This window comes from Pelmatolapia mariae, linkage group LG14 (assembly GCF_036321145.2).
Source record: "Pelmatolapia mariae isolate MD_Pm_ZW linkage group LG14, Pm_UMD_F_2, whole genome shotgun sequence".
Lineage (NCBI taxonomy): Eukaryota > Metazoa > Chordata > Actinopteri > Cichliformes > Cichlidae > Pelmatolapia > Pelmatolapia mariae.
The window spans coordinates 34,322,977-34,347,436 of NC_086239.1; the positions used below are offsets into that span (position 1 = coordinate 34,322,977).

At 37.5% G+C, this 24,460-nt stretch overlaps 2 protein-coding genes across 2 annotated transcripts; one reads left to right on the forward strand and one right to left on the reverse strand.

Moving 5' to 3' along the window:
- The first annotated feature begins 684 nt into the window (after positions 1-684).
- Positions 685-5,066, forward strand: LOC134641272 (THAP domain-containing protein 5-like). Its single transcript, XM_063493615.1, has 5 exons — positions 685-859; positions 2,844-3,027; positions 3,425-4,242; positions 4,347-4,533; positions 4,646-5,066. Exons 1-5 carry the CDS (start codon positions 786-788, stop codon positions 4,763-4,765), a joined length of 1,383 nt encoding a protein of 460 aa, XP_063349685.1. The 5' UTR covers positions 685-785; the 3' UTR covers positions 4,766-5,066.
- A 2,147-nt stretch (positions 5,067-7,213) lies between these two features.
- On the reverse strand, positions 7,214-23,719 carry gipr (gastric inhibitory polypeptide receptor). The gene is made up of 14 exons (XM_063492616.1): positions 23,702-23,719; positions 14,611-14,707; positions 14,295-14,402; positions 12,637-12,755; positions 12,208-12,314; positions 11,454-11,607; positions 10,980-11,139; positions 10,764-10,824; positions 10,378-10,447; positions 10,056-10,144; positions 9,024-9,162; positions 8,874-8,915; positions 8,275-8,367; positions 7,214-7,480 (listed from the first exon to the last, which is right to left on the reverse strand). The coding sequence occupies exons 1-14, from the start codon at positions 23,717-23,719 to the stop codon at positions 7,214-7,216; spliced, it is 1,524 nt and encodes a 507-aa protein (XP_063348686.1).
- Positions 23,720-24,460: the final 741 nt, after the last annotated feature.

The window sequence follows — 24,460 nt, forward strand, 5'->3', positions numbered from 1 at the left end:
CCAGGCTTACTGAAGATCTGTCAAAAAGTCTTCGACATTAGCTGCTTTTTCACTCATTTTTAGTCACACAAGAACTGAACTAAATATCAGTGGTAACAGGTTTACTATTGTGATGAATCCAAGTTTTAAACTCTTCTGTACGGAGGATTTCAGGAAAAAGGTGCAACAGTGGGTGTCTACAGCCATCTGTAAAGCATGGCTCTGTCATGGTCTGCATTGTTTGGAAACAAAATGCTGGAAATATGAATACAGTCAGAGTTTGATGCACCATCTTCACTGAGAACGGAACAAACGGCAGACTAGCTCCGAAGCCTGTGGAGCTAGTCCTGAAGAAATGACAAGAAAGCAGCCTAACAGGCTGTGTTGAAGAATAACACAGCCTGAACCCATTTTTCGAGCAAAATATAAAGAAACGACTGGCTGCTCAGTCGTTTTTCACAGTACTGTATATTTATGTAATTCTATCACTTTTGGGTTAACTAACGAAAGGGTCCCATAAAACAATGAAACAGCTTATTTCCTGAAACAAAGTTTAAAATGTATACATCTAGAGAAAGTAAAACAGTTTGCCAACTCATCCGCGACTCCTCAAGCAAAGCTACCTGCTTCCTGTGGGCGTGGCGGTCGCGCTCGTTTGACGTCGCAGACTCCAACAGCTGATCCTCCTTCGTCACCTAAGGCGCCACGAGTTTACAACACAGCACGAGTTTCACAGACCTGTTTCACCTTGTTATGAACTCAGCGGGACACGAAGACAGCAGCAGAAGTTACCGTAGCGCTCCGAGATGCCAAAATATTGCTCGGTCCCAAACTGCAAGAATGACTCCGCGAGCGACAGCGACAGGAAAAGCTTCTACAGGTGAGCAGGTGTTTTAAAGCGGTGTTAGCAGGCCAGCTAAACGCGATTCTCAGATGATACAGGTAGAGGCGCAATCCAACTTCCAGCAACTTTTTCCTGTTCGACGGGTTAGTCTCACAATCTCGTTTTTACTGACGGAAAATAACCACCAAGGTTAGAAAATCTCCGCACAGGAGACGCTTTTTATACGTTTGATAAGTTTGTGTCTTCTACTTCTGACTTTAAAGGAGCCTTCATTTAATCAACACAACACTTGACTTGATTTAAGCCAGGCCGTCAACACAGTGAAGTCTCGATTCAAGCAAACTTTTAATCAAGACATTTTTCTTTATATCAACGCTCTCTGATTTGTAGCTCCAAGGTAGTTTGGTGAGTAAGTTATATTGACACTTAAACTTAGTTGTGCAGAAGAGCAGGCAGAAATAGTGATGTGTCATCCTTATCTTTAAGCTGATTCACTCGTAGAGCTGCAGAACCATTGTACGATACTGCAGCCAGTATCAACCATACTTTTAACTTATAAAGGCAGCTTATGTAGAGGACAGCAGTGGACCAATATGCTTAATCTGAATACTTTGGCAGCTAATTTTATTTATTTTTTTACACCTTATATTTTTAATTAATTAATTAAGTAGTTAAGTAAAAACACACATGTCTGTGAAGGTTCTCAGTCATCCAGGTCATCGCAGTCTAAAGGAGCTTGGAAAGAAAAGCGTCTGGACTTCTTTGAGTTGCTTCAGTTCAGAACTGAAGAAGCTTCTCGGATGAGAATTGAAACGTCTTCAAGCAACTCAAAGAAGTCCAGACTAAAAGAAAAGAAGTCCTTTAGACTAAAAACACACATCTCGCAATGCTTCACCTGTTTTGAAACATTTTATTTTATTTTATTCTGGAGACCTTGAATGTGCCTGCTTGGAAAGCACTTTGTGTTGATTTATACTGTGCTGTATATGTGAATAATAACTTGACAGTTGACACAAACGGTATTACTACGTTATTATCGTAGTTAGTTAGTTCATACTTCATTTGTTCAGTTCCAGTAAAGTATTTCATATATATCACTGTCTATAGGTAATCAGTCTTCTGGTAACATCTGTGACCAAGAAAACTTTGAAAAATATCTGACACAAAGATACTGAAACATCACTTTTACCACACCATGATGATGTTCGTCTGGATGTTTATTAATTCCTACACGGATATTTGCAGTGTATTTAGTTACAGCCATAAAATACCTCCACAGGATGCTCCTCTGCCTCAGTCACTACAGCCTACACGTGTCTACTCAGTCTGGGTCACGTGACTTTACAATAACAAACCATGGCAGCAGGACAGGCAGGAGGGGGGAGGGGCAACATGTGCTGGCATGTCTGTTTGATGAAATGGGAGGAACATACTGAACTTAATGGAGAGAAACAAATTAAAGTATCAATCTACCCACCGCTAGATTGTGTAAGTCGCTATAGCATGCAAGTAATTTACAATGAATTGAAAAGATGAAACATCCTACGAATAAAATAAACTTTTCAGCAATAATAAGAGTACTTCAAGAATATTGCCTAACACCTTGGCTGTTTTGGTTTTTGTTTTTTTTGTTGTTGTTTTTTTGGCTGTGTAATTTGAAATGGTGCTGGCAAATGTATCAGTTAATGTCTAAAAGAACATGCAACAACTTCACAGATTTCACAACTTTACAACAGGTTCACAGGTTCAGAGCAAAAGTAAATATGAACACAGTTACACTAGCTGCAAGATGCTGCAAGATGTAATTGGTCAGAGCAAGCCAAAATGTGATGAGTCCACAGAGTCAGTCAGTTACCTGATCAGATCATATCAGATGCACTGATTTGCACTGTCCAATCACTGACACACAATGTAAACTGAGTTTTAGGAAGCTATTTTCTAGTTGCACATTAATATGAACAATTTCACTTGGAGGAAGCGTGATCAGTGTTTTACGTCTGTAATTTTCATTGTTTTCTAGATTCCCTCTTCAGGACCCAGTCAGGCTGCAGCAGTGGCTGAGAAACATGGGACGTGAGAACTGGGCTCCCTCTCGGCACCAGTATATTTGCCACGAACATTTTGCACCTTCATGCTTCAAAGTGCGATGGGGGATCCGTTACCTTGAGAGAGACGCTGTGCCCACTGTGTTTCAGGAGGCTGAGGTAAAGCAAAAAGAAACTAAACTTGATTTTTAGTGTTGCAAAGTATCGCCAATTATTTTACTAAATGCTGAGGTCTTGTTTTAAAACACAGGAAGTTTCATTCTCCTACCTGGATTTTAGTTTAAGCATTTTACCTTAGTTCATAAGGCTAGAGAGCAACACTTGCAGTATTTTAAGTAGTGATAGTGTTATTGTAATTGTGGAGATTCTATGCTAGAGTCACACAGTATTTGTTTTTTCTTGAACAAAACTAACCAGAATCATACAGAATACTAATGCAAAAGTTTATGTTGCGTACCAGAATATACAATAACAAATACATCATTTTATAGCTTATATCTTAACATGGAGAGTTAAGATAAAACCCTGTTTTATGCTTTTTGATTTATCTTTTTAGAAACGGAAAGCCACAGATGATGGCGAGAAGAAACCAAAGCGTCTTCGAACTATCTGTAATCCAAGCGTATCGGTATCAGATGACAAGACCATGGTTTTTGACACAGCAGACATGCAAAACAAAGTGCACACTGTGCACCTGTATCAGATTGCTGTGGACCCATCGCAACAAGAAGAAACCAGCTTGGTGCAATTGAGTGATGTTGGAGAATCTGACTGCTCTTTTGAGCCAGAACTAGACTCACTGGCAACAGTAGACAGATTAGAAACGGGGGTAAACTTCCCTTTAACTGTTTTACACACAATAGATCATCTAAGTAACAGTGGGGAGAAGACAGAGGTTGTAGTTATGTCTGAATGTCCTGCTGGGGAAGGGCAAAATGAGCTTATGAATGAAATAACTGCGGCCATTTTAACTCAGGGACACAGGCTGGTAGTGAATGACTCCACCCTTGAGTGCACAGATGAGGCTGTGGCCTTAAGTGGAGTTGAAGATGTGACGCGTACCACAGAGTTGTTCTCAAATGGCGACGATGACAACCATGAAACTCAAGTCATTGCCTACTTCGAGACGGTACCGAATGTTTTGCCCAAAGACACCTTTACCCAGCTTACCTTTTCACCAGAAACGGTACTATCATCAGCTCTGAGCTCCACACCCATCACATCCACTCTGCCTATAGTGTCCAAACACGCAGCACCTCCCCCCACATCCCTGGTCCTCACTATGGAAAGACTGGATTCTGAAGGAGGAGAGGGAGATGAAGGCAAGTCGGAGGACGACGATACAGAGCAAGATTACCAGCTCGAGGAGCACTGGTGAGTTCTGATGCTTAATTTTTTTTCATTCAATGAAAGAGTCTTTCTTATATCCCTTTGCTGTATTATGGTTTTTAGACTCTCTGTTTTTATTACATCATCAGCTACCACAAGAACAGTTTGAGTAAGGAGCAGCTGGAGGGAATTGTGTGTGAGCTACAGAAAAAGGTGAAAGTGCTGCAGCAGCGGCACCGAAGACACCTGGAAAAACTTGTTGGACTGGAGAACACGGTCAGCCAGCTGAGACAAAGCAATCTGCTGAATGAAGAGCGACTGCAGTTACTGGAGAGGGTATTTATTGGAATGAAGTTCAGATTGGCAGCTGTAGCTGTCTTCCAATATATCACTTGAAGTCATTTAAGTTTTCATTTAACTGAAATCATTTTGTCTCTTTGTTTCTCAGGCGTACATGCAGACCAACGGAGCAGTGTCTGATGCTGGTGAGACGGTCACCATCATCTATGAGGAGGACGATGCTGCTTACTTGTATACACCACTGATAGATACAGAGGCAAAGCTGTGAGGCCTGACTGACTGCGGATATCCCATCTCTGCGTCTGTGCCAAAAAAATAAATAAATGAAAGAATAATGGGGCTTAAGCTGTTGAAAACAAAACGCTACAAACTTTTGTTCTTTTCAGTTTTGTCTCTAATCCAGAAAAAAATCTATTTGAAATGTGACTGTGGGTTAGTCCATCTGCTGTGAACTTTCAACAAATGCGGATAAATAGTGGGACAGTGTTGAATTTGTTTACCCTTTCAACCAATTTTGATTTGGTTTGTGGTAATGTACATATAATTAAAGTAACTTCAGTTTGGGTTCCCGTTTGTGTAGTTTTTATGAATCCACATATTTATTTAAAAAAAACAAAGATTATTCAACCACTGAAGTTCATCTTATGAGAAGGAGTTGGATATAATTATCACTGACGGCACTGAAAGGCAGGCTGAAACAAAACAAATGAGTCAGCACAGAACACACCCTGTTTTCTGAATTGCAGCTTTGGTTCTTGGAAGTTCACTCTCATTTTCCATTACACCGAGAACACCATGTAGTGATTTGATCTAAAAGGCATTTCTTATATATTTATGTGTAAATATGTGCCTGCTTGTCTCCTCCTACCTTTGTCCCAGAGATTAAAGTCGCTACACTTTATTGAAGGATGCCCCAAATCCCACTTCATTTCAAGTGTCTTTCTGTCTAAAAGAACTGGTAGAGAGCCCTGGGTATTTAACTAGTTTGTTTTCCCCTTGGTGGTGGTCCTGACTGTTGTTGACCCACTCTGAGCTCACGTGTGTTGTCACATGAGGCAAAGTGTGACACAAGGCGTGGGTCATTATGTCAGAGGAGCCATCGTGCGACTCCTTTGGGTGACATTTTCTCGTCATGTGAGTTTTTAAAGTCAAAGAAGTCAAAATTATAGTGGGGTTTTAATCCCCTTGGAAGGGTTCTGAAGACTGCATTGTAAGTGGCTGACAGCTGGTGTCGTTAACCACCACTTCTTTTTGAAATTGGTCGTCCTTTCACTCCTCTGTCAAAGCACGCGCTTCCTTGGTCCAATAAGCACATCACTCAAGACTCTACAACTAGTCTTTTTATTATTCATGTTATTTCAGTTACAATCACTGTATGTTTGTGACATTTGAATATAAACAGTATATCTAGTAACACTGCACCGTGTTAATATTATTAAAACTAAATCGATAAGAAAAGTCACGAACACTGTTACATCTTATATCATAAAACAGTTGGACTAAAACAAAATGTATATATTTAGGCCAAATGTCACATTTAACTGACCTTTCAAAATCTGGCTTTTAGACAACGACAATTTAAATGTACATTACCTCACCTACTCCCCTTTTTTTGAAGGGGAGCTAACATTTTTTCCCCACATTTGCTTTACTAGTATTTAAAAAGAGAACATAAGTAGTTTTTGTTTTGTTTTTTCCGCTATGGAAATTAACATAATGCTAATAGAGAATCTATGCTATAACTTTGTTCAATAAAACCTGTAGCAAATTATGTATATGATTGAGGCATTACTCAACAGTAGAACTGCCAGCAAAATAAGCAGTTCATTAAACCTTCTGCATGATTTCATAAGAGTGTGAAATTCTCCCTTACAGTGTGTTTTCAGTTTCTGTCACTAGATGGTGGCAGTGCCAGTAATATCTTACTGGATTGTTCATCTGGATTGTTACAATTTTAAGTTAGAGAGTTTTACACACATTTACAGTGACCGATTATTTTTTGAAAGAGGGATTTAACACAGTCAAAGTGGTTCAAATAAGACCAACACATTATATTACTTTTTAAAATAAATGACTGCAAACAAGTTTTACCTTCATTACCAGTGTAATATTGCTATGCAGTTATTCTTGTTCTGAGTATTCATTTTTTGCGTAATTGCTCTCATTTGTCAGTTTCATTATAAAAGTGGAAATGAATGTCTAAATATGTTCTGTGGGGAATGGAATGAGCTATTATAATAACTTGCAAAAGTACCTTGGATGGCTGCATGGAGAGTTAAGATCCAACTGTGGATATGCACAGTAAGATAGATAATATTGTTAATTGAAAAAAATAAATAAAAGAAAAGAAATAAAATAGTTATTTCCTCTGTGTGAATAAAATGAGAACTGCTTTTTTATGCTGCAGGATATGACCCTTTAATTGTCCACAAAGTGACAATGTCACTGTTTTATTTTATGTTTAATCAAGTGCTCAGAGAAGGGAGTCATGCTTGAGATTCACTCTGTTGCCTTGAGGAACTACAGAGCAGTCAAAAAAAATGCCTGATGCCTAAATACAGACCCACCTACAGAGGATAACATAATGTAACCCTCTGATTGTGAAAGCCATTTGTGCTGTGAAATCTTGACCTTAGTCAAAGAGTGTCTTAATTGGACATGCTAATTACTTATAGTTTGAAATTATTTAAGAAATATTAAGGTCATTTTGAATTTTTTAGCAATACATTTCATATAATTTCTCATCATCCTCTCCTCTATCCTTAGTATGAGCAGCGACATGCCAGGAAGTTTTCACCAATTTGTCTCCCATCTTGTCTTGGTGGTAGGCGTAGCAGTCAGGAATGGGAACCTGAGGGTGAGGAGCTGGTGAAAGAGAGGTGTGGAGCATAGGAGAGAGGTGGCTGACCTCTGGGCAGCCGTCAGGTAGCTTGTAAAGAGACAGATGGTGACACTGGGAAGATGGAGGCATGCTGACAGGAGTCTGCATAAAAATGTAAACACAACTATAATCACAAAAAGGAACAAACCATTTTAATTAATTTTATTTCACTGAGTCAGTGAACAAGTATCGTGCTGATTAATAGCTTACAAATGGGCACATAATCAAAATGTGTGGCCTTTGGAAAGGACTAGGCTAATAATTATATTACAGCAGGTATTATTTTCAAATATTAGCTGATAATCACATTTGAAGCAACATCAGTTTATTAAAATTTCTAGAAACTTGACAGCACAGAGTGAAGGTACAGGCAAGCCCCTAATCAAAGGATAACTAGCTACCTTCTCTTACAAAACAGAAATTCCTATGTAAATCATATGTTTGTTGCTCTGCCTGTTTTATTAGCCTTTATGCAAGTTTTCAGTTTCTCTTTAATGCACAAATTATATAAATAACACAGCAAAAACCATTGTAAAATAAGTATGTGTATTACATTTACAGCATGTTATTGGCACTGCTTGCCACTGGACCCAGGACAAAATTTATCCTTTATCTGAGGGCTGGCAAACTTTAAATTAAGGCAGTGGCAATATAGAAAGCTTTCAGTGACAGTAGGAGAGACCTTATTTCCCTAAGGGGACCCCTGACTCCACTCACTGCAGAGGCAAGTGACATGCATGATCCTATTTAAACAAACCTAATAGCAACAATGAAAGCCACAAAAAGCACAGCCAACTAAAGCAAGATGGTGATGAGAAGAGGGAAAGTAACGATTAAATATGATGCTGATTAGCTAAATGCTGGTTACTTCCTGTGTGCACTGTATTGACACCCACCTGCAGTGTGTTACTGCCACTACTTCTCAGTTCATCTAGGTAAGTCAACCACAGCTTCAGCCTCTGCCATGTACTCTTTATTTCTGCTTGCACCTGTAAGAAAGGGGTGGGTAATGGGGGAGGAAAAGAAGCTTGAAATAGGATAATAACAAGAACTGAATTTGGAAACTTGACTTAGAAACTGGGTTAACAACTAAGAAAAGGAAGAGGCTAAACATTGCAAAGAGTGTTTGGAAGTAAGGGAAATATCTCAAATGCAAAAGCTAAAATCTGCAAAAATGAGTAACACACCCTCTGCTGAACATGAAAAACATTTACAAGTGACGCATGTCTTAATTCTTAAACTGTAGAACATATGAACAACATCAAGACCAAGAGGGCCTGCACCTTTTTTAGTGTCACCTAGTCCCTTTTCACTCCAGATGGGCATTACATTGACTTACATGAATTTCTCGGCTGACCATTCAATTCAGCTAACTATAACCTGTACGCTGACCTTAAACAAGCCCCCTCTAACCTTAAACTGAGGCTTCATTCAAAAATGTAATGATTAATATTATGAGAAGTTTGTTTTGTCCACCACATCACATGCTACATACCTCCTTGTTGACAAAACAGTACAGGACGGCTACAAGTAAACCCTGTGAAGAGTTCGTATTAAAGGCCATTTAGTAGTGTTTTGCTACTTTTATCTACAAATTATTATGATGGTGAATATTATCAGGCTAGGTGCAGATTCTTGATTATACCTGAAAAGAGTTGAAGAAGAGCTGGAAGAAGAGGTTGATATTGCGAAAGACTCCATCTGTTTGCACATTCGTCAACACCGCAAACACAACTTCATGGATCCCCAGCAGAGGGATCAGGGTCAATGTGGATTTGGCCAGTCTGGAGAGAAACATGAGAATCAAATGTTCCCTGGTGTTTACTTGTTAAACTGTTATTAAACTCACTGAAGCAGGACAAATGACATGCTTACTTTTGTAGGCGAAGGTTATGTCAAGCGATATAACAGAGTTCCCTTACTTGTCTTCTCTTAATTACTGTCTGTATATGTGTGAGCTTTGATCTTTACACTTACACACAAGATTCTAACAATCAATTAGTTAATTCATGTTTTATTTTCACCTGATTTTTGTAGTTGCTAAGCAAAAACGAAAGGAAAAAAACTGAAATTAAACTAAATTAAACATAGGTGAGCAAATTAGGTCAAACATTAGATAATTATGTCAAGACAACAAGGAGATGAAAGCACATCCACTCATCTTAGTGCTGAAAAAAAAATTCTCACTATACATAATGCAGTTCTCAAATCAGTAACGCTTTTCCTCACCCACATTAGACATTCCAGTTGTTTTTACACACAATGCTATGGTTACTACACATACTTCACTACTAAAGATATTTGTTACTGTGTTGATGCACTTCTAACTTGAATCTAAAAAACTCATCAGCACACTCTCTCTCTGGAGCTCTCACTTCTCTGAATACTGTATTAGTATTTCCAGTCAAGTCACTTCAAGTTTTGTTCAAATATTTATACTGTCAGAAGTTTACACACTCTCACAGGTTTACTCGGACCACATAGAAATACATACTGTCAGTCTGTGTCACAGGTGCATGTGACAACACAGTAATTACACTCATTTCACTGACTATTCATGTTTTGACATATGTTAAAAAGGTTTTGATTGTAGGAGTCTTTCGTGTTATGAAAAATGCCAGAATGACTTTTTCTGCTGTGAGAATTGCGGCGATTGAGAAAAACTGTATCTACATACCTGAATTTATAGTCAGTATATCTCATCTGATGGGCTTTCAGTTTAGATATAAGGATCAGAATGATGCGAATAAAGATGAAGAAGTTAACCTGAAAAGATAAAATAAGAGAAACAGACTCATTAGTATATTAATTTTGTAATTATTATTTTAGTCATTTTAGTTTTAATTTGAAAGCTGGAGGTGATATGTAGGTGACTATGATGTGCAGACTGCCCCGCCCCCCTGTAGGTCACAGGGCTGTTTATGGTCACATAACTCACACATGATTGTTCATACTGACAAATTTACTTTATAACCTTTATATTTGTGTGTGTCTATTACCATTATGGCCAGGAGAATAGGGATACGGATTATACACCAGTAAGCCATGTTTTCATTTATCTCCCAACACCTGTAAAACACAGATGTTGCATGAAGATGACAAGCAGTTTTTATTTATTAGGTGCTCCATTCTGACTTCAAGTATTGTAATAACATATGCATTACATATATATTACCATTACATCAACGCTTTTTTTATCACGGTAAAACCATGGAGAATTACTACAGAACGAAAATGGTGTTAAATCTACTGCATACATATACTAAAGCTATGATGTAGAGTGTAGTTAAGAGATTAAAGAAGAGACGAGAAAAGAATACAAATAGGTACAAGGCAGCACAATGTCAGCAAAATAATTATTATAGAAGTCAAACTAAAAGTTCACCTTGTGTCTTCATACATGTAACGTACAAGAATCCAGGGAAAGACAAATAACACCGGGGTGCCTGAAACAACGACAGTTCAGGTAAGCAGAGAAAATTCAGGATTGTGAGATTGACCTAACCAATTTTGGCATAATATGAGCCAAACCTTTAACTACTTAATTTCCTTTGTGTTGTACTACTGTTGTGGCTACTTTTGTCTGGTGTCCTTTGCTTACCCCAGCCTATCAACAGATATCCACCAAAAAAGCGGTTTTCAGAGAAAGCCATCAGTGCCAGCAAGTTGTGCAGATACAGGCCTTCCACGAGAAGCCAGTAGTAGTTGGCTCCCACACAGTAATGCATCAGCACTTGAGCCACAAGGCAGCTGGACAATGCCTAATATTTAAGTGTAGAATTAAGAAGTATACGTCATTTCTAACAGTTATGAATCTTCAGAGTCCCTGGCTATACTCAAGTCTATATGAGGAAATTAAAAAAAACTGCCTGGGTAATGAACACTTTTATTTTATAATGTAACAATTTATAAAGTCAAATTAATAATTAATTATCACTTAGGATTACTATATGTTATCTCGCATGAATGATGAAGCGGTCCAAGGAAGGCGTGTTAAATATATTCAACTATGTCATCTGTGAGATGACACATATATTAATATCACTGAAATAATACCAGTTTTTATGCTTATAACCTGGTTACTGTTCACTTCAAAGATGTCCCTGTTGTCTGTGAACTCCAGGTAGGTTTTACCCAGTAGAGCATCTTTAGTCAGGATGGAGAGAGCTCGCAGAATGAACGACGCAAACAAGTTGCTGTGGATGTAGTTTCTGGTACAGTGGAGCTTACTGCAAGTATCACAAAGGTTAAATAATGTTAAAAAAAATAATAATAATCACAAAACAAAGTCAGCCTGCTAAACATGTGGCACATAGAGAGTGAGATTTATTTCACTTTTTGTTTCTAATTTTTTGTAACAACAGAGCTTATAGCTGCAGTGCTAAGGCTTGTGTAATTTCCCCATGTTTCATGGATTATTGTTGTTATGGTATTTGCACTTGCAAAAGCTTCACAGCTCTAGCTAAAGAAAAGTTGGTTTTGAGAACCCATATGGAAAAGATATATATAAATCTTATAAAGTTTGTCTCTGTCTTGTGTGAAACTTGTATGAAAAGCATACAAGAGTGAAAACAGATATAAGATCCCTTGAAAAATTATATAAATGAAACTTGTATGTTTTGGATACTTACTAAAACAACATATGAAAGTAATGAGAAAGTGGCCACTTTCATGAGTAAATCATATAACCCTAATATGATTCACTATATGAAGTAAGCCAAATCTTATGCAAGTCTTTCAAAAAAAATTTCTATTTCTTTTCCATATGAAAAGAAGGTCTGCTTAAATTCTACTTAGAGAAATATTAGCGTATGAGACAGATTACCTACCTGAAAAAGAGAAGAATAATCAGAGCCACACAGAGACTGACCAGACTGAGAGAGTAGCCCACTGTGTACATGACCCGAAAGCAGGCATAAATAATAATTTGCTTCTCCTACACAGAATAAAAAAAAGAGACAAGGGTGGGTTATTACTGTAAGGCCACTAAATATGAAGCTACGTAAGTTCCTTTTACTAAATCCTAATTGTTTTAAAAATTGTTATTCAGAATAATTATGCACTTTCAAATGGAAAAATAAAGCATTGATTCTACTGATTTTGCAGTTTCACACTTTTTTTTGCGCTAGCTATCATACCTGATGTACCCTTGGATTTGTCATAATTTTAAATCAATTCTACTTTGGTGAAAGTTTTCTGATCATTTTTTTTCTGATTAATTATTTTCTGACCAATTTTCCCATATGCTCCAGGCATACCTCCTCCTGTTGGCTGTCCTCAGGTTGGCACTGAGAATGATCCCTCCAGGTTTGACTGGAGTTTCTGGTGGCCCATTTGCCATCAGGGCCACACTCACGCAACACAAAACCACTACGCACTACAGGAAAACAGAAAAGGGGCTAAAACACATGCCTGTGATTAAAACAATGCCTTTATCTGTGTGTATATAGCCTGTTGCTATGTCCATGTGTTTTTGGATAGCGATATTTTTTTAAAATCATTTATTCTCTGTACATCACTACAGCAGATTTTAAAATCAAATATTTAACATGGGATTAAAATACAGTCACTTATTTGGACATTAAGTATCAGTTGTAGTCATTTAAGTCAGCGAAGTCTAGAACCCACGGACATGCCCAAATAGTGGATTTCGTTTCTTGAAATGCTCTGCCAGATTTTTACTGCAGCCATCTTCAGTTGCTGCCTGTTTTCAGGTCTTTTTGCATTCAGTTTTTTACTGAATAATGGAAAAGCTGCATTGCTCTGGTGGGTTTAGTTGAGGCGATTGACTTGAAGAACATCCCATTTCTTCGTTTTGAGAAGCTCTTGGGTTGCTTTTAAAGCATATTTTAGATGATTAACCATTTGCACTGTGAAGTATGGCCCCATCAGTTTTGCAGTACTCGTCTGAATAGCAATGACTGTGAGCAAAGAGAATAGCCCTGTACACTTCAGAATTATCCCTGCTTCTTCTAAGAGCAGTCACCTTATCAGTAACCACCAGTGACCCGGTTCCAGTGGCAGCCATACATGCCCATGCCAGAACGTTATGTCCTCCATATTTGACAGATAATGCAGTATGCTTTGAACTGTTTCTGTTTTCCCATCATTCTGGTACAAATTAATCTTGGTTTAATCTCTCCAAATATCAATGGTTTTCCAAAACTGTGCAGGCTCTTTCATGTGTATCAGTTTATATCAGAAGGTGTCTCTTAATTGTAGACTTTTACAATGGTACCTACCCTCACAAGAGTGTTCTTGACTTGGTTAGCTGTTGTGAAGGATTTTTTTTTAACAAAGGAGAAAAATCTGCATTCATCCAGCTTAGTTATGCTCTGTGGTCTTTCTGACCTTTTAATGTTGTTGAGTTCTATATTGCATTCCTTCTTTTGGCACACTTAAAGTTTTTGCTGTCTTTCTTATAGGTTTATTTTTTTATTTTTTTTATTTTTTATTTTGCCATAATGATGGCCACCATGTCTGTGTGGGTTCTCTATCTACTGTAGGTCGCCTACACCTTCATCTCTTTGGACCTCATATTGAGAATTGTAATGAACAGTTATCAAATACAAGTTCAACACTTGAAATCAACAGTCTTTTATCAGCTTAAATTATCACAACATAACAAGGGAACAGCTCTCATATGGCCGTGAAAGTGTTTGTCAGTCCAATTATTTTTTGAGCTTCTGAATGGCTGTAATTCCAAAACAGTTAATAAAGTTTTTTATTAAGCCATTTGAATTGAATCACTAAAGGCTGAAGGTTTGTAAGTCGCATAGTCACATCTGAGTTGTTTCATTTAAAACTCATTGTTGTGGTGTACAGAGAAAAAATTGCAGGAAAATGTGTAATTGTAAAAAAAAAAAAACTTTACCTAAGTGTATCTATATATGTGTGTTTGCAACCTGGTACCTACCTTGGTTGTACCAAGGTAGGTACCAGGGGCAGGGCACCTTGACTGTAGAGTTGGGTTGTCCATCTGACCAACAAGCATATTCGTCAAACATACGACTGCATACCAATTCTAGAGACAGAATAAGAATGAATGAATTGTGTGTTTTATAATCAGTCGGTGAGATGGATGAATGTTCTATAAAACTTTCACCATGTTTGCACATTTATTCTAAATTAAATGATTTAATCTTAACTTACTATGGACTATATTTAAGCGTTAAATCTAATTAATGTATGTTTTAGCATTAATATGATTATTGAGCATATGTGTGGATTACCGTTTGGTCCGGGTTCTGCGCTCATCCTGACCAGACACTCATTTCTGTAGCGGATCCATTCTGCCACCATATCTTCAACAGTCCTCGCTGATATACTCTACACACACACATACACACAAATGACCTGAAATGATCATTTATAGCCACTAAATACTAAACCCAACCTGTACCCTCACTCAGACCCAACCGCTTAAGCCTAATACCAATTTTAACCCTTAAACCAGGTCTAAACCCACAAACACCTCTTTGAATGTGGAATGTGAAAATGAGGACTAACAGAAATGTCCTTTTGGTTTCAAATTGGTACATTAAGATACAAAAGTGAACATATGACAATATTTTAGCCTTACATTAGTCAACACTTGCATTTAAATTACATGACGATAAAGGACGCAAGTTCTGTGGCTTACAAATGACTGTGCTTTAAAATCATCTATATACTTTTTTCCTTTGCATGCTTTTCTTTTATAGACTTTTAACATTATTATGGATACTCTTAGACCAATGCTTACTATCTGTTCACAATCTATATTCATTCTGGTAATCCCCACTAGGGCTTTTAGCAAAGAGTGCCTAATAAACTGGCATTTCACTGGATGTTGTACAGCTGCAGTTCTACAGCTACAGAACTTTTTTTTCAAGTATCAGGTATCGTTTGGTCATTGCTGGCACAATAAAATACTTTACCACAGTCCTGTCGAGTAGAAAGAGGATGACGAATATGTGAGAAGCCTTCATCATTCAGAGGTGCACCAGGCTGGCCATGCATAGGTCATCACAAAGCTACAGAAGGTCAGTCAGAGGTCATTAGTGAGTAAACAAAGATTAAATCAGGAAGTGGTGTAACATATTCTATTCTCTACCATATTGCCTGTAAATACAGAGAAAACAGTTTGACCCCATGAACGATTTTAAATGAATTTCTATTTGATCTGCATCCAAAAATCTAAAAAGTGGAAGCAGCATGCAAAGACTAACAAGAACTAAAAATGAAAGTGATTTCCATTTACTCCATGCTCTTACACCGTAACCAACTGTGGACAATTTTACAGCAAAATAGAAAAAACTGTGGTGGTCAACCCCACTGACAGACATATTAGTGGAGCTCTGCCTTGCTGTGGCACAAATGCATAGTTGTGTTTCCATTTATGTTTATAGTTTTTTACTATGTCAATAACTTGTCATCATGTAATTCCAGCTGTGGGAATTTGCTGTTCTTCTTCATTAGTGAGATGAGCCTCCATAAAGTGACTCTGTAAACACATTAAGATCCCCAAAGCATCAGAAATACCCACACAACTGCACATGAGCCCGCATAATGCTGCACCCAACAGGTTTTAGTTTATGTAACAGGACTAGCAGGCTTATGCTTGCTCTCTCTCTCTCTCACTGCACACATGATGAAACACATACAGTTGTGTTCAAAAGCTCGCATACACTCATCATGCACATCATGGTCATTTTAGGCTTTTAATAATTTCTTTGAACTGTTCTTTTTGGAACGATGGTACACCATACATCTCTAATGACTTAAAAAACAAGAATTGGTTGCTTAAGTTGATTTATTTATTTTAGATTTTCTCTAATTCACATAGACAAAAGTATCAATACACCCACTAATAATATTTGGTTAAACATCCCTTACAAAGTTGCATCCAAACCATATGGTTTTGGTTGCTTTCAAGACGCTTCTGATAATTCTGTCTAAATATTTGACCACTCTTCTTTGCAGAGTTCATTTAAATTGAATGATTTCCTAACCTCTAGCAGCCTTTAAGTACAGTCAACAAATTTAAAATATTGTTGAGGTTGGAGCTTTGGGAAGACCGGTGCAAAGATTTAATGTTAAACCGCTTTATCCATTCCAACACCAGTTTTGATGTGTGTTTGGGATCATTGTCCCATTGGAACATTCAGTTGTGTCAAAGTTTTGACCTTCTGGCTGCTGATTTGAGGTGAAGCTGAAGAATTTGGGGGTAGTTCTCCTTTTTTATTATTCAACCACTTTGTGGATTGTACCAACATCGTGCTTGATAGCTGACCTCACCCTATAAAAATACCTCTTGTCATTTTTAGGAAATAGCTCAATCTTTGTCTGTCATGCTGGTGTTTCAGGAGTTTTGAGTTGTTCCTGAACATCCTAACCAATTTGGACTCATCTGAGGGTGACAGTTTGGGGTTTTTCCAGACCTTTACAAGAAAGTGGTGACACATCCAATAAAACTGATGATCCTGGATTTTGCAGGAAACCAACTAATTTGAAGGAACTCTATGAATTCTTTCAAGAGGACCTGAGGAATATCCAGCCAAGGTCCCTATGCTGTTACTGTGAACTGAAACAATAGTCTTAATAATATTTTATGTCATTACTGTGGCAAAAGGATTTTAAACTATCACTATCTAAAAATACTATGAATTCTTAATTGGTGAACTTGTCTGCATTCATTTGTTATTCTATATGACTCTAAGGCTGAGAGATCTTTAGAGAATTTAACGAACTATTATTGTCTTTTTTGATATTACTCCAACTCACTCTCCATGGAGGTCAGAGGTCAGGAACTCAGTGTGCTTATCAGTTTCTACAACCATTAGCCTGATTAGAATCAACTTTAGAAGGAGAAATTTTGAGAAAAAAAAATCAACACAGGATCTGTGGACATAAGCCAACATATGGCTGTTGGTTATGGAAACACTCACACAACACTCTGAAATAATTTTGTCATTTGACATTGCCATGACGATTATAATTAAGGATTGATAATTATTAGGAGCTACCTATTAAACAAAGAAATATGACGCAGTCTCCCCCCCCCCCCCAAAAAAAAGAAAAAAGAATAAAACGCAAGGCACAAGTTGTCTTGTGTAAACGCAATTGAAAAGTCGAAACATACCTCACCTCTGGGAAAATCACGATTCTCCGTCAAAGAGACGAATGTTAAACAGGTCTAAATCAGTCAACGGGAAATGTTCCTTGAAGCAGAAATCATATTATGCCAGTGTTTATATCCAATCAGCGCACACACGACCTCCCTCTGATGACTGCCAGCAAATCCCACCTTTCTCTCTCTCTCTCTCTCTGTTTCTTAACCTTCGGTAATTTGTATCCTACCAGCCTCGGAGGAGAGATTGGGATCACTAGCAAACCCCCAGAATGAATGTTAGAAACTATGCATACATCCATTGCCTTAACTGCCTTTCCAAAAGACAAAGGGGGCTGGAGGCTATCACAAGTGTTAAGGGGTTGCTTGATTCTGGTTTTATTTAGTTTTTGTTAATTTCAAGTAAATATTACTTAAACTATATTAATTAATACTGTACTATATTAAATTGTGTACTTACCCTGGGAGGCATATATCAAGTGTTATATTAAGTATACCTACACCTGCCAAAACATGTGAAGAAAAATGTTTAAACCTAAAAGATAAAGAGAGATAAACTGTTTATTACTCTAATGCAGGGTAATGTGGCGTGATAGTCTAGCTGTCACTGTAAAAAAAAAAACAAAAAAACCCAAAACAAAACAAACAAAAAAAAACAGGAAAGAAACATTTGTGGTTTTAACTATGGAAGTTGTAAAAAGAAAGGTACTGTTTTTAGCTAGCTGGGGAAGGTTTTTTGCACACAATGCCTAGCTTAATTTACAATTTTCTTGCACAGGAGAATGACAGCAAGAAGGAAAGACACATGATTATGTAATATTAACTTTATGTATAAGAACATGTATTGAGATTATAGCAATTATTCCTTAACAGCAGCCACTAAGTAGTAGTACTATCAGCTCACAACACCCATTCATTTCATGTTTTTGTGAGAAAACTCTACAGCAAATGCTTCTGTCGTTGGAATGAAGCTTGAATAGAAGTTGAAACTTATCTGTTTAATTTCCTGGGTTATCAAAGGTTGTGCATTATAGGTCATAAATGCATGTACTGAAAATTAATCAAGCACTCCTACTTCCCACTTCTGTGGGAAGTAGGAGTGCTGCAGCACCCCCTGTCACAAAATTCAGTCATCTCAGCTCCTGAAAAATGCAAAAAAGTTGTTGAAACATTTTCAATTATCCAATAAGTTTATTGTATGTCTTGCCTGCTGTGTCTTAAGAGGCCACTCAGTTAGAAGACTGTGTATACCTGACATGTTTGTCTTAAGTTTGAACTGTTTATTCTTGTCTGCTGTGTTCAGCGGAGTCGGAGAGCGTCCACGGCTCTGCTGGGGCCTTTCTCAGATAGATAATTGAACTGCATTAAAAACTGCAGGCCACCTGGTTTTAACTGCACCACAGACAATCCAGTATAAGGTTTGAACATGGAAACATGGATGTTGTACAAAATACCTGTGGTGTTATAAAGATCAGCAAAATTAAATGACTGATTTTACAATAAATCACTTTGATGTTTACTATGTAAGAAACATTTAAACTGAGATAGCATTTTCTCGCAGAAACATCGTAACAACATGAAATAAATGGGTGCTGTGAGCTGATAGTGCTTTCAGGAAATGACTTCAAGTCTACAGTCGTGAAGGTGGATTATATGTGCAATGTCAACTATGTGCTGTATATTGTACATGAAGCAGTGTTCATTCACTACTGAAAATCTTATGCAAACAAAGCTTAAAGTCTCATAACTCACACAGGCGTTTCCCCATTGCTGGTGAAAACTGTATAATATATAGTTATATATTTAGCCTTTCTAATAGAAAACATTACTGTCAGGGCTCTGTGTGCGGGTAGGTGGAGATGTGGATCCAAATGCAGGACTCTGAGACGGAAATGTAACTGAAGACCACAGCTTTATTGCTGGCACCAAACAAAAACAGAAACCAAACCATGAAAACGCAACCTGGAACACACAGGCATAAATCTGAGGGTACGACGCAACGCTGAGCAAGGGCAAACACTGGGCTAATATACACAGGAAAGTAATCAGGGAATGGAAGACAGGAGGGAGACACAGCTGGGAGAGATCAGGGCTAACGAGACAGGGGGAGCGAAGCTGGACACACTGACATAAGATACAATCCTTCAAAATAAAACAGGAAACAATACACAAGGACGCAGACTAAGAAACATGGACTTTACACGGGCAGAACTAAACCTAACCAGAATAAGCTGGAACATAGAACATCATCATCATCGTCATCATCAAATAGATCAAGAAGATAACAAAAAATACAAAATCAAACCAAAACATGAAAACTCAAAATATTGGGTCAAAACTGACCCAGAACCGTGACAATTACACAACATTTTCTGTTCAACCGGCATTTTTCTTGGATGCGATCCAACTAGGTCCTTCTTTGAAAAGGTATGGTCTTACTGTGATTATTCTGGGGGACTTATAATTCTGGTATATTTTAATAGACTAAATAAAACATTTTAAAAGCGCTAACAGTGGTCTATATGCTGCCATTTTTAAGCTTTGTATATCTTTACATTAAACTATAAGAATTGTGTATCTTACTTTATTACGTTTATTATGTGCATGCCTAAATCTTTTGACTGACTTACACAGTCTATTCATAATTACTGCACAGAATAAAACCAGTGGTGAGAGTAGTGTACCAACTTTGAATTTTTTCTTAAATAAAGACAAATCTTGCTAATTTTATTTTCAACCACCAGAGAGCAGAATTCTATTTTTTTCCCTCTAGGTGTTTGTCCAGGACACACTTTTAAATGTGACAGATTTATTTTTGCAGTAATTTTACAGCGAGAAGGAAACAAAAATGTAACCCTTCCATACAGTTCAGGTCAAATTTATATAGAGTATAAATACTGTTTTGAGAAGAAACTGCATTTCCCCAGATGCCTAGAGAGAAAGGCACCTGCAGGTCTTTGAAGGACCATGGGGGGAATCTCAACAGCATAAAGGGCCCCTCACATACAAAACTACAACAGCAAATCCATTATGTCCGATGACTTGCCACTGCGTCAAGCAAAGTGCGGCTCACAACAAGTAGGCTGTGCTCTGGGGCACAATTTCTATGAAGCACATTTGCTCGAGCAATAGAAGCAAAAAGTGACAAGGAGTTTGCACATTTAGGACCATGAGGACACAGACCACAGCACATTCGCTTAACTTAGCTGTCAGTTCAGCCCTTATCACTTTCTTTGTGAAGAGGCCAAAAATTTACTCATGTGTGGTGCACATGCAGCTAAGAAATAGATGTCATAAATATGTTAGACGGTGTCTTGACTGAGAAAACCTTGACACAGAGAGTAGAGCTACACCTGTAAGCACAAACACGTGCAATGTAACTAAATCATCTAAAAACAAGCAAATTAAAAATATTTACTCTGAGGTAACTGGGATTAAATTACCTGAAAAATAACTGAGAGTAAAAAAAAGAGAGCAAAAGAGGTGTGGGGGATGGGGTCTTACTGCTATAATGGTACCTAAACTGCCATTCTGCAGGATGTGGGAAACATGTGCAAGTCCCACAAATGCAAGGATTCCCACTGATTTGACTGAAAGGACTACTTTAAAACAAGCACGTTTTAAGTGTTAATTGCAATTGTGTGAATTGTTATTGATAATTAGAGATATTATGATTTTTTATGATAAAGCAGTAAGGGCCTTGTTATCAGTTCTAATGGTTATATATGGTTATTATAACAAATCCCCTAAATTTCAGAATGTTCTTGTCATGTTTACTTAATATTAGATAGGTTATTTATACATTCTAAATAGAATAGAATAATCCTTTAATTGTCCCACAAGGGGAAAATTGGTTGTAACAGCAGCCAGAAAGACACATATACAAACAAACAGTACACAGGACACAGAACAGAAACATACACAATTTTTCTTACATATTTACATTAAGGACAATGGTTACTGTAAACAGAGTACTGTACAGTTATTAAGTTAAATATAAATAACGACAGATAAGAGGCAAACCAGGTTGTAGTGCGAATCGGTTGATTAACTTATTGCAGTTACAGTGCTGATGTAAACATCTATGATTGTTGGGAGCAGTTCTGATTGTACAGTCTGACAGCTGCAGGGAGGAAGGACCTGCGGAAACGCTCCTTCATGCATCTAGGATGCAGCAGTCTGTCACTGAAGAAGCTCTGCAGTTCAGCAACATTTACATGCATGGGGTGGGAGACTCTGTCAATCAGAGATGTTATTTTGGCTATAATAAGAGCTATAATTCAAAATTTGGTATAGACGGTTATTATCAAAACTAACCCGAACCATAAAGTGAAATATCAAAATATAAGGAATGAATCTGTTGAGTCAAAGTCCCCTTTAAACTGTAAAACCAGGATCCCCAAATCTAACTGAGAAGAACTTAAGTCGATCTCCTGACTCACACAAAGAGAGTGTCAGATTTGTAGCAGTCTGCCTACTGACATGATATCACTCTTAAGTGCTTTGCTACTTGGTCTATGAATCAAAAAGACTCCCCATTTTCTCAGCCAATCATCTCCATTCTTGTTGTGGTTGAGATTTTTTTTTTTTTTTTTAGCAACTACAACTGTTCTCTTCTGTCGTTATTCCACTACCACGCCGAACTGGCTTCAACCTGTTTTATTCTTCCAAAGAACTGAGGAGTGAGCAGTACTTATCTCTGCTCTGCCTGAGGTTATCCTGGAATGTAAAAGGGAGGAATTCTCTTATTTTTATCTGTCTGAGAAAATGATCATCTGCTCCATTTCAAATCAACTTCACCAATGAACTAATAGGCCAAGATTCCAGTGAATTGTACCCTGTACCTTTATGCACAACCATCCACCCTCAAATTCGCAGGAACTTTCTTGGTCAAGATAAACCTCAGTATTACTTATAATCCCTTCAGATATCCTGTGCAGCTATATGGACCTAAACCTCCTTTTTTCAGCTGTGCTCAACAAATAAAGCCAAGCAATCTGTTTTCATAAAGCACTTTAAAAACAGCTACCACTGACCAATGTGCTGAAAATAGAATAAGAAAAAATATTAATATAAATAGTATAAATAAAAATACAACAACCGTAAATCATATAGAACACCAACATCAGAAAAACAATAAAATGCATATAAAATTAACATTTCTATACTGACTTCAAAGCCAAACTGAAAAAGCGGGCCTTCAAACCAGATTTAAAAATCTTGCGTCTTCGGCACATCCAACAACAACTGGTCAGCTGATCTAAGAGACCGAGAAGGGGTTTCCAGGTTCAGTAGCTCAAATAGGTAGAGTGAGGCGAGACCATTTAAGGCTTTAAAAACAAATAAAAGGACTAAAATTAACTCTAAAATGAACAGGCAGGTAGTGAGGGTAAAACGGGAGTAATATGCTCTGTGCTCCAGTTAAAAGCTGTGCGGCAGCATTTTGCACCTGCTGAAGACCCGACAAGGATGACGGGCTAATACCAAGGTATAGCGAGTTACAGTAATCCAGCCGAGTTGTAATATAAGCATGGATTACTGTTCTGAAATCATCTTTTGAAAGATAGCTTTAATTTTGGCCAGTTGCCTCAGCTGATAAAAGCTGGATTTCACTACTACTCTCACTTGACTGTCAAGATCACTATCTATTTTAAAACCCACATTGGTGATAGTGGGATTTTCATGCTGTGCTAGCAGGTTCGTGTCCACAGGAAAGGCCTGGCCCAAAAGGCAAAACCTCTATTTTATTTTCATTCAAATTAAAAAAATTAAGAGCCAACCAAGCTTTCACTTCCTCAAGACAATCATTTAGTGTTTGCATTCTCATTTTGATGATATGTGGTGCTGGTGATGATTGTTGTTATAGGGTTTGGTTTAGTTTATTTTTCTTATAGACTCATCATGTCACTTTACAGTCAAGTGTATTTTATTGTTTTCTGCTCATTGATCAAACCCTGATCATTGCAATAGATCTTATTAAATGCAACACTCTTTGTAAATATTACTTATGTCATGTAACACTAATCATAGTGTTCACCATTTTAATTTCACACATCAAACAAGGACTGACAGAGACTTTCTAGTAGCAGGTTGCTGATACTCACCATGGACCAGCACAGCCAGAAAAATATTGACTTAACTAAAGCCTTAACAGTCTTTAATCTAGCAGAATATATAATACTATGGGTGAAATTGCTCTCCCTGTCACTCACCTTGGTGGCCTCCTCCATTTGTTGCAGAGTGGATCATGAGTTTTCTTATTTTGAATAAGGTACCCTCATTTCCAGCAGCTTTTATGAGTTTCATTCCACAAGACCTTTCATATATTATTATTATCATTATAGTGCAAATATGTATGTCCTGCTGTGGGATCTACATGCTGTAGGCCTTTGTTATATGACAGTGAAACAATCACACTAATGGCAGATTGTTATTATGAGGCATCAAAGTTAAATTATCCTGAGAAAAAAAAGGCTACAACATACATTAACCACATTGCACATCATAGACCAGGGGTTGGAACTTTTAGTACAGCTTGTTTTTTGGTTTGAGAATGATTCATGTGTGAGGTTTGTTTCTTTTGGAATATTGGTCTGTATTTAGTTTACTTTTAATCAACATATTGTTTTTATTCAGCTGTGTTTAAAAGTCTTCTGTAAAGCTACTGTGACATTCTGGAGGTATTAAGTTCCCCTTTGTCTGATTTTGGTTCCAGTCTCATTTCTGTGTTGTGCTTTGTCTTTCAGCGTCCCTTTGTGTCAACTTAAGCTTTTTTCCTCATTCAGTGGTGTGAATGAGGAAACAAGTTTTACCTTGGTAATTTTTATCCCTTTTGTCTTGTGTTGAGTCGACTCTGTCTTGTTATGTTAATTTTCTGCAGCTGTGTTCCCCACCTATTTCCACTTCCATCAATACCTCTAGTGTATATATTGTCTCTGTCTTCTTTTGTTAAATGTTGAGTTGCCCACATA

Coding starts and splice junctions, on each gene's coding strand:
- LOC134641272 (XM_063493615.1), top strand. CDS start 786: ATGCCAAAATATTGCTCGGTCCCAAACTGCAAGAATGACTCCGCGAGC. Junction 860..2,843: donor GACAGGAAAAGCTTCTACAG/GTGAGCAGGTGT, acceptor ATTGTTTTCTAG/ATTCCCTCTTCAGGACCCAG. Junction 4,243..4,346: donor TACCAGCTCGAGGAGCACTG/GTGAGTTCTGAT, acceptor TTACATCATCAG/CTACCACAAGAACAGTTTGA.
- gipr (XM_063492616.1), bottom strand. Junction 12,756..14,294: donor CCTACCTTGGTACAACCAAG/GTAGGTACCAGG, acceptor GTTTTCCTGTAG/TGCGTAGTGGTTTTGTGTTG. Junction 10,145..10,377: donor CTATTCTCCTGGCCATAATG/GTAATAGACACA, acceptor TTATCTTTTCAG/GTTAACTTCTTCATCTTTAT.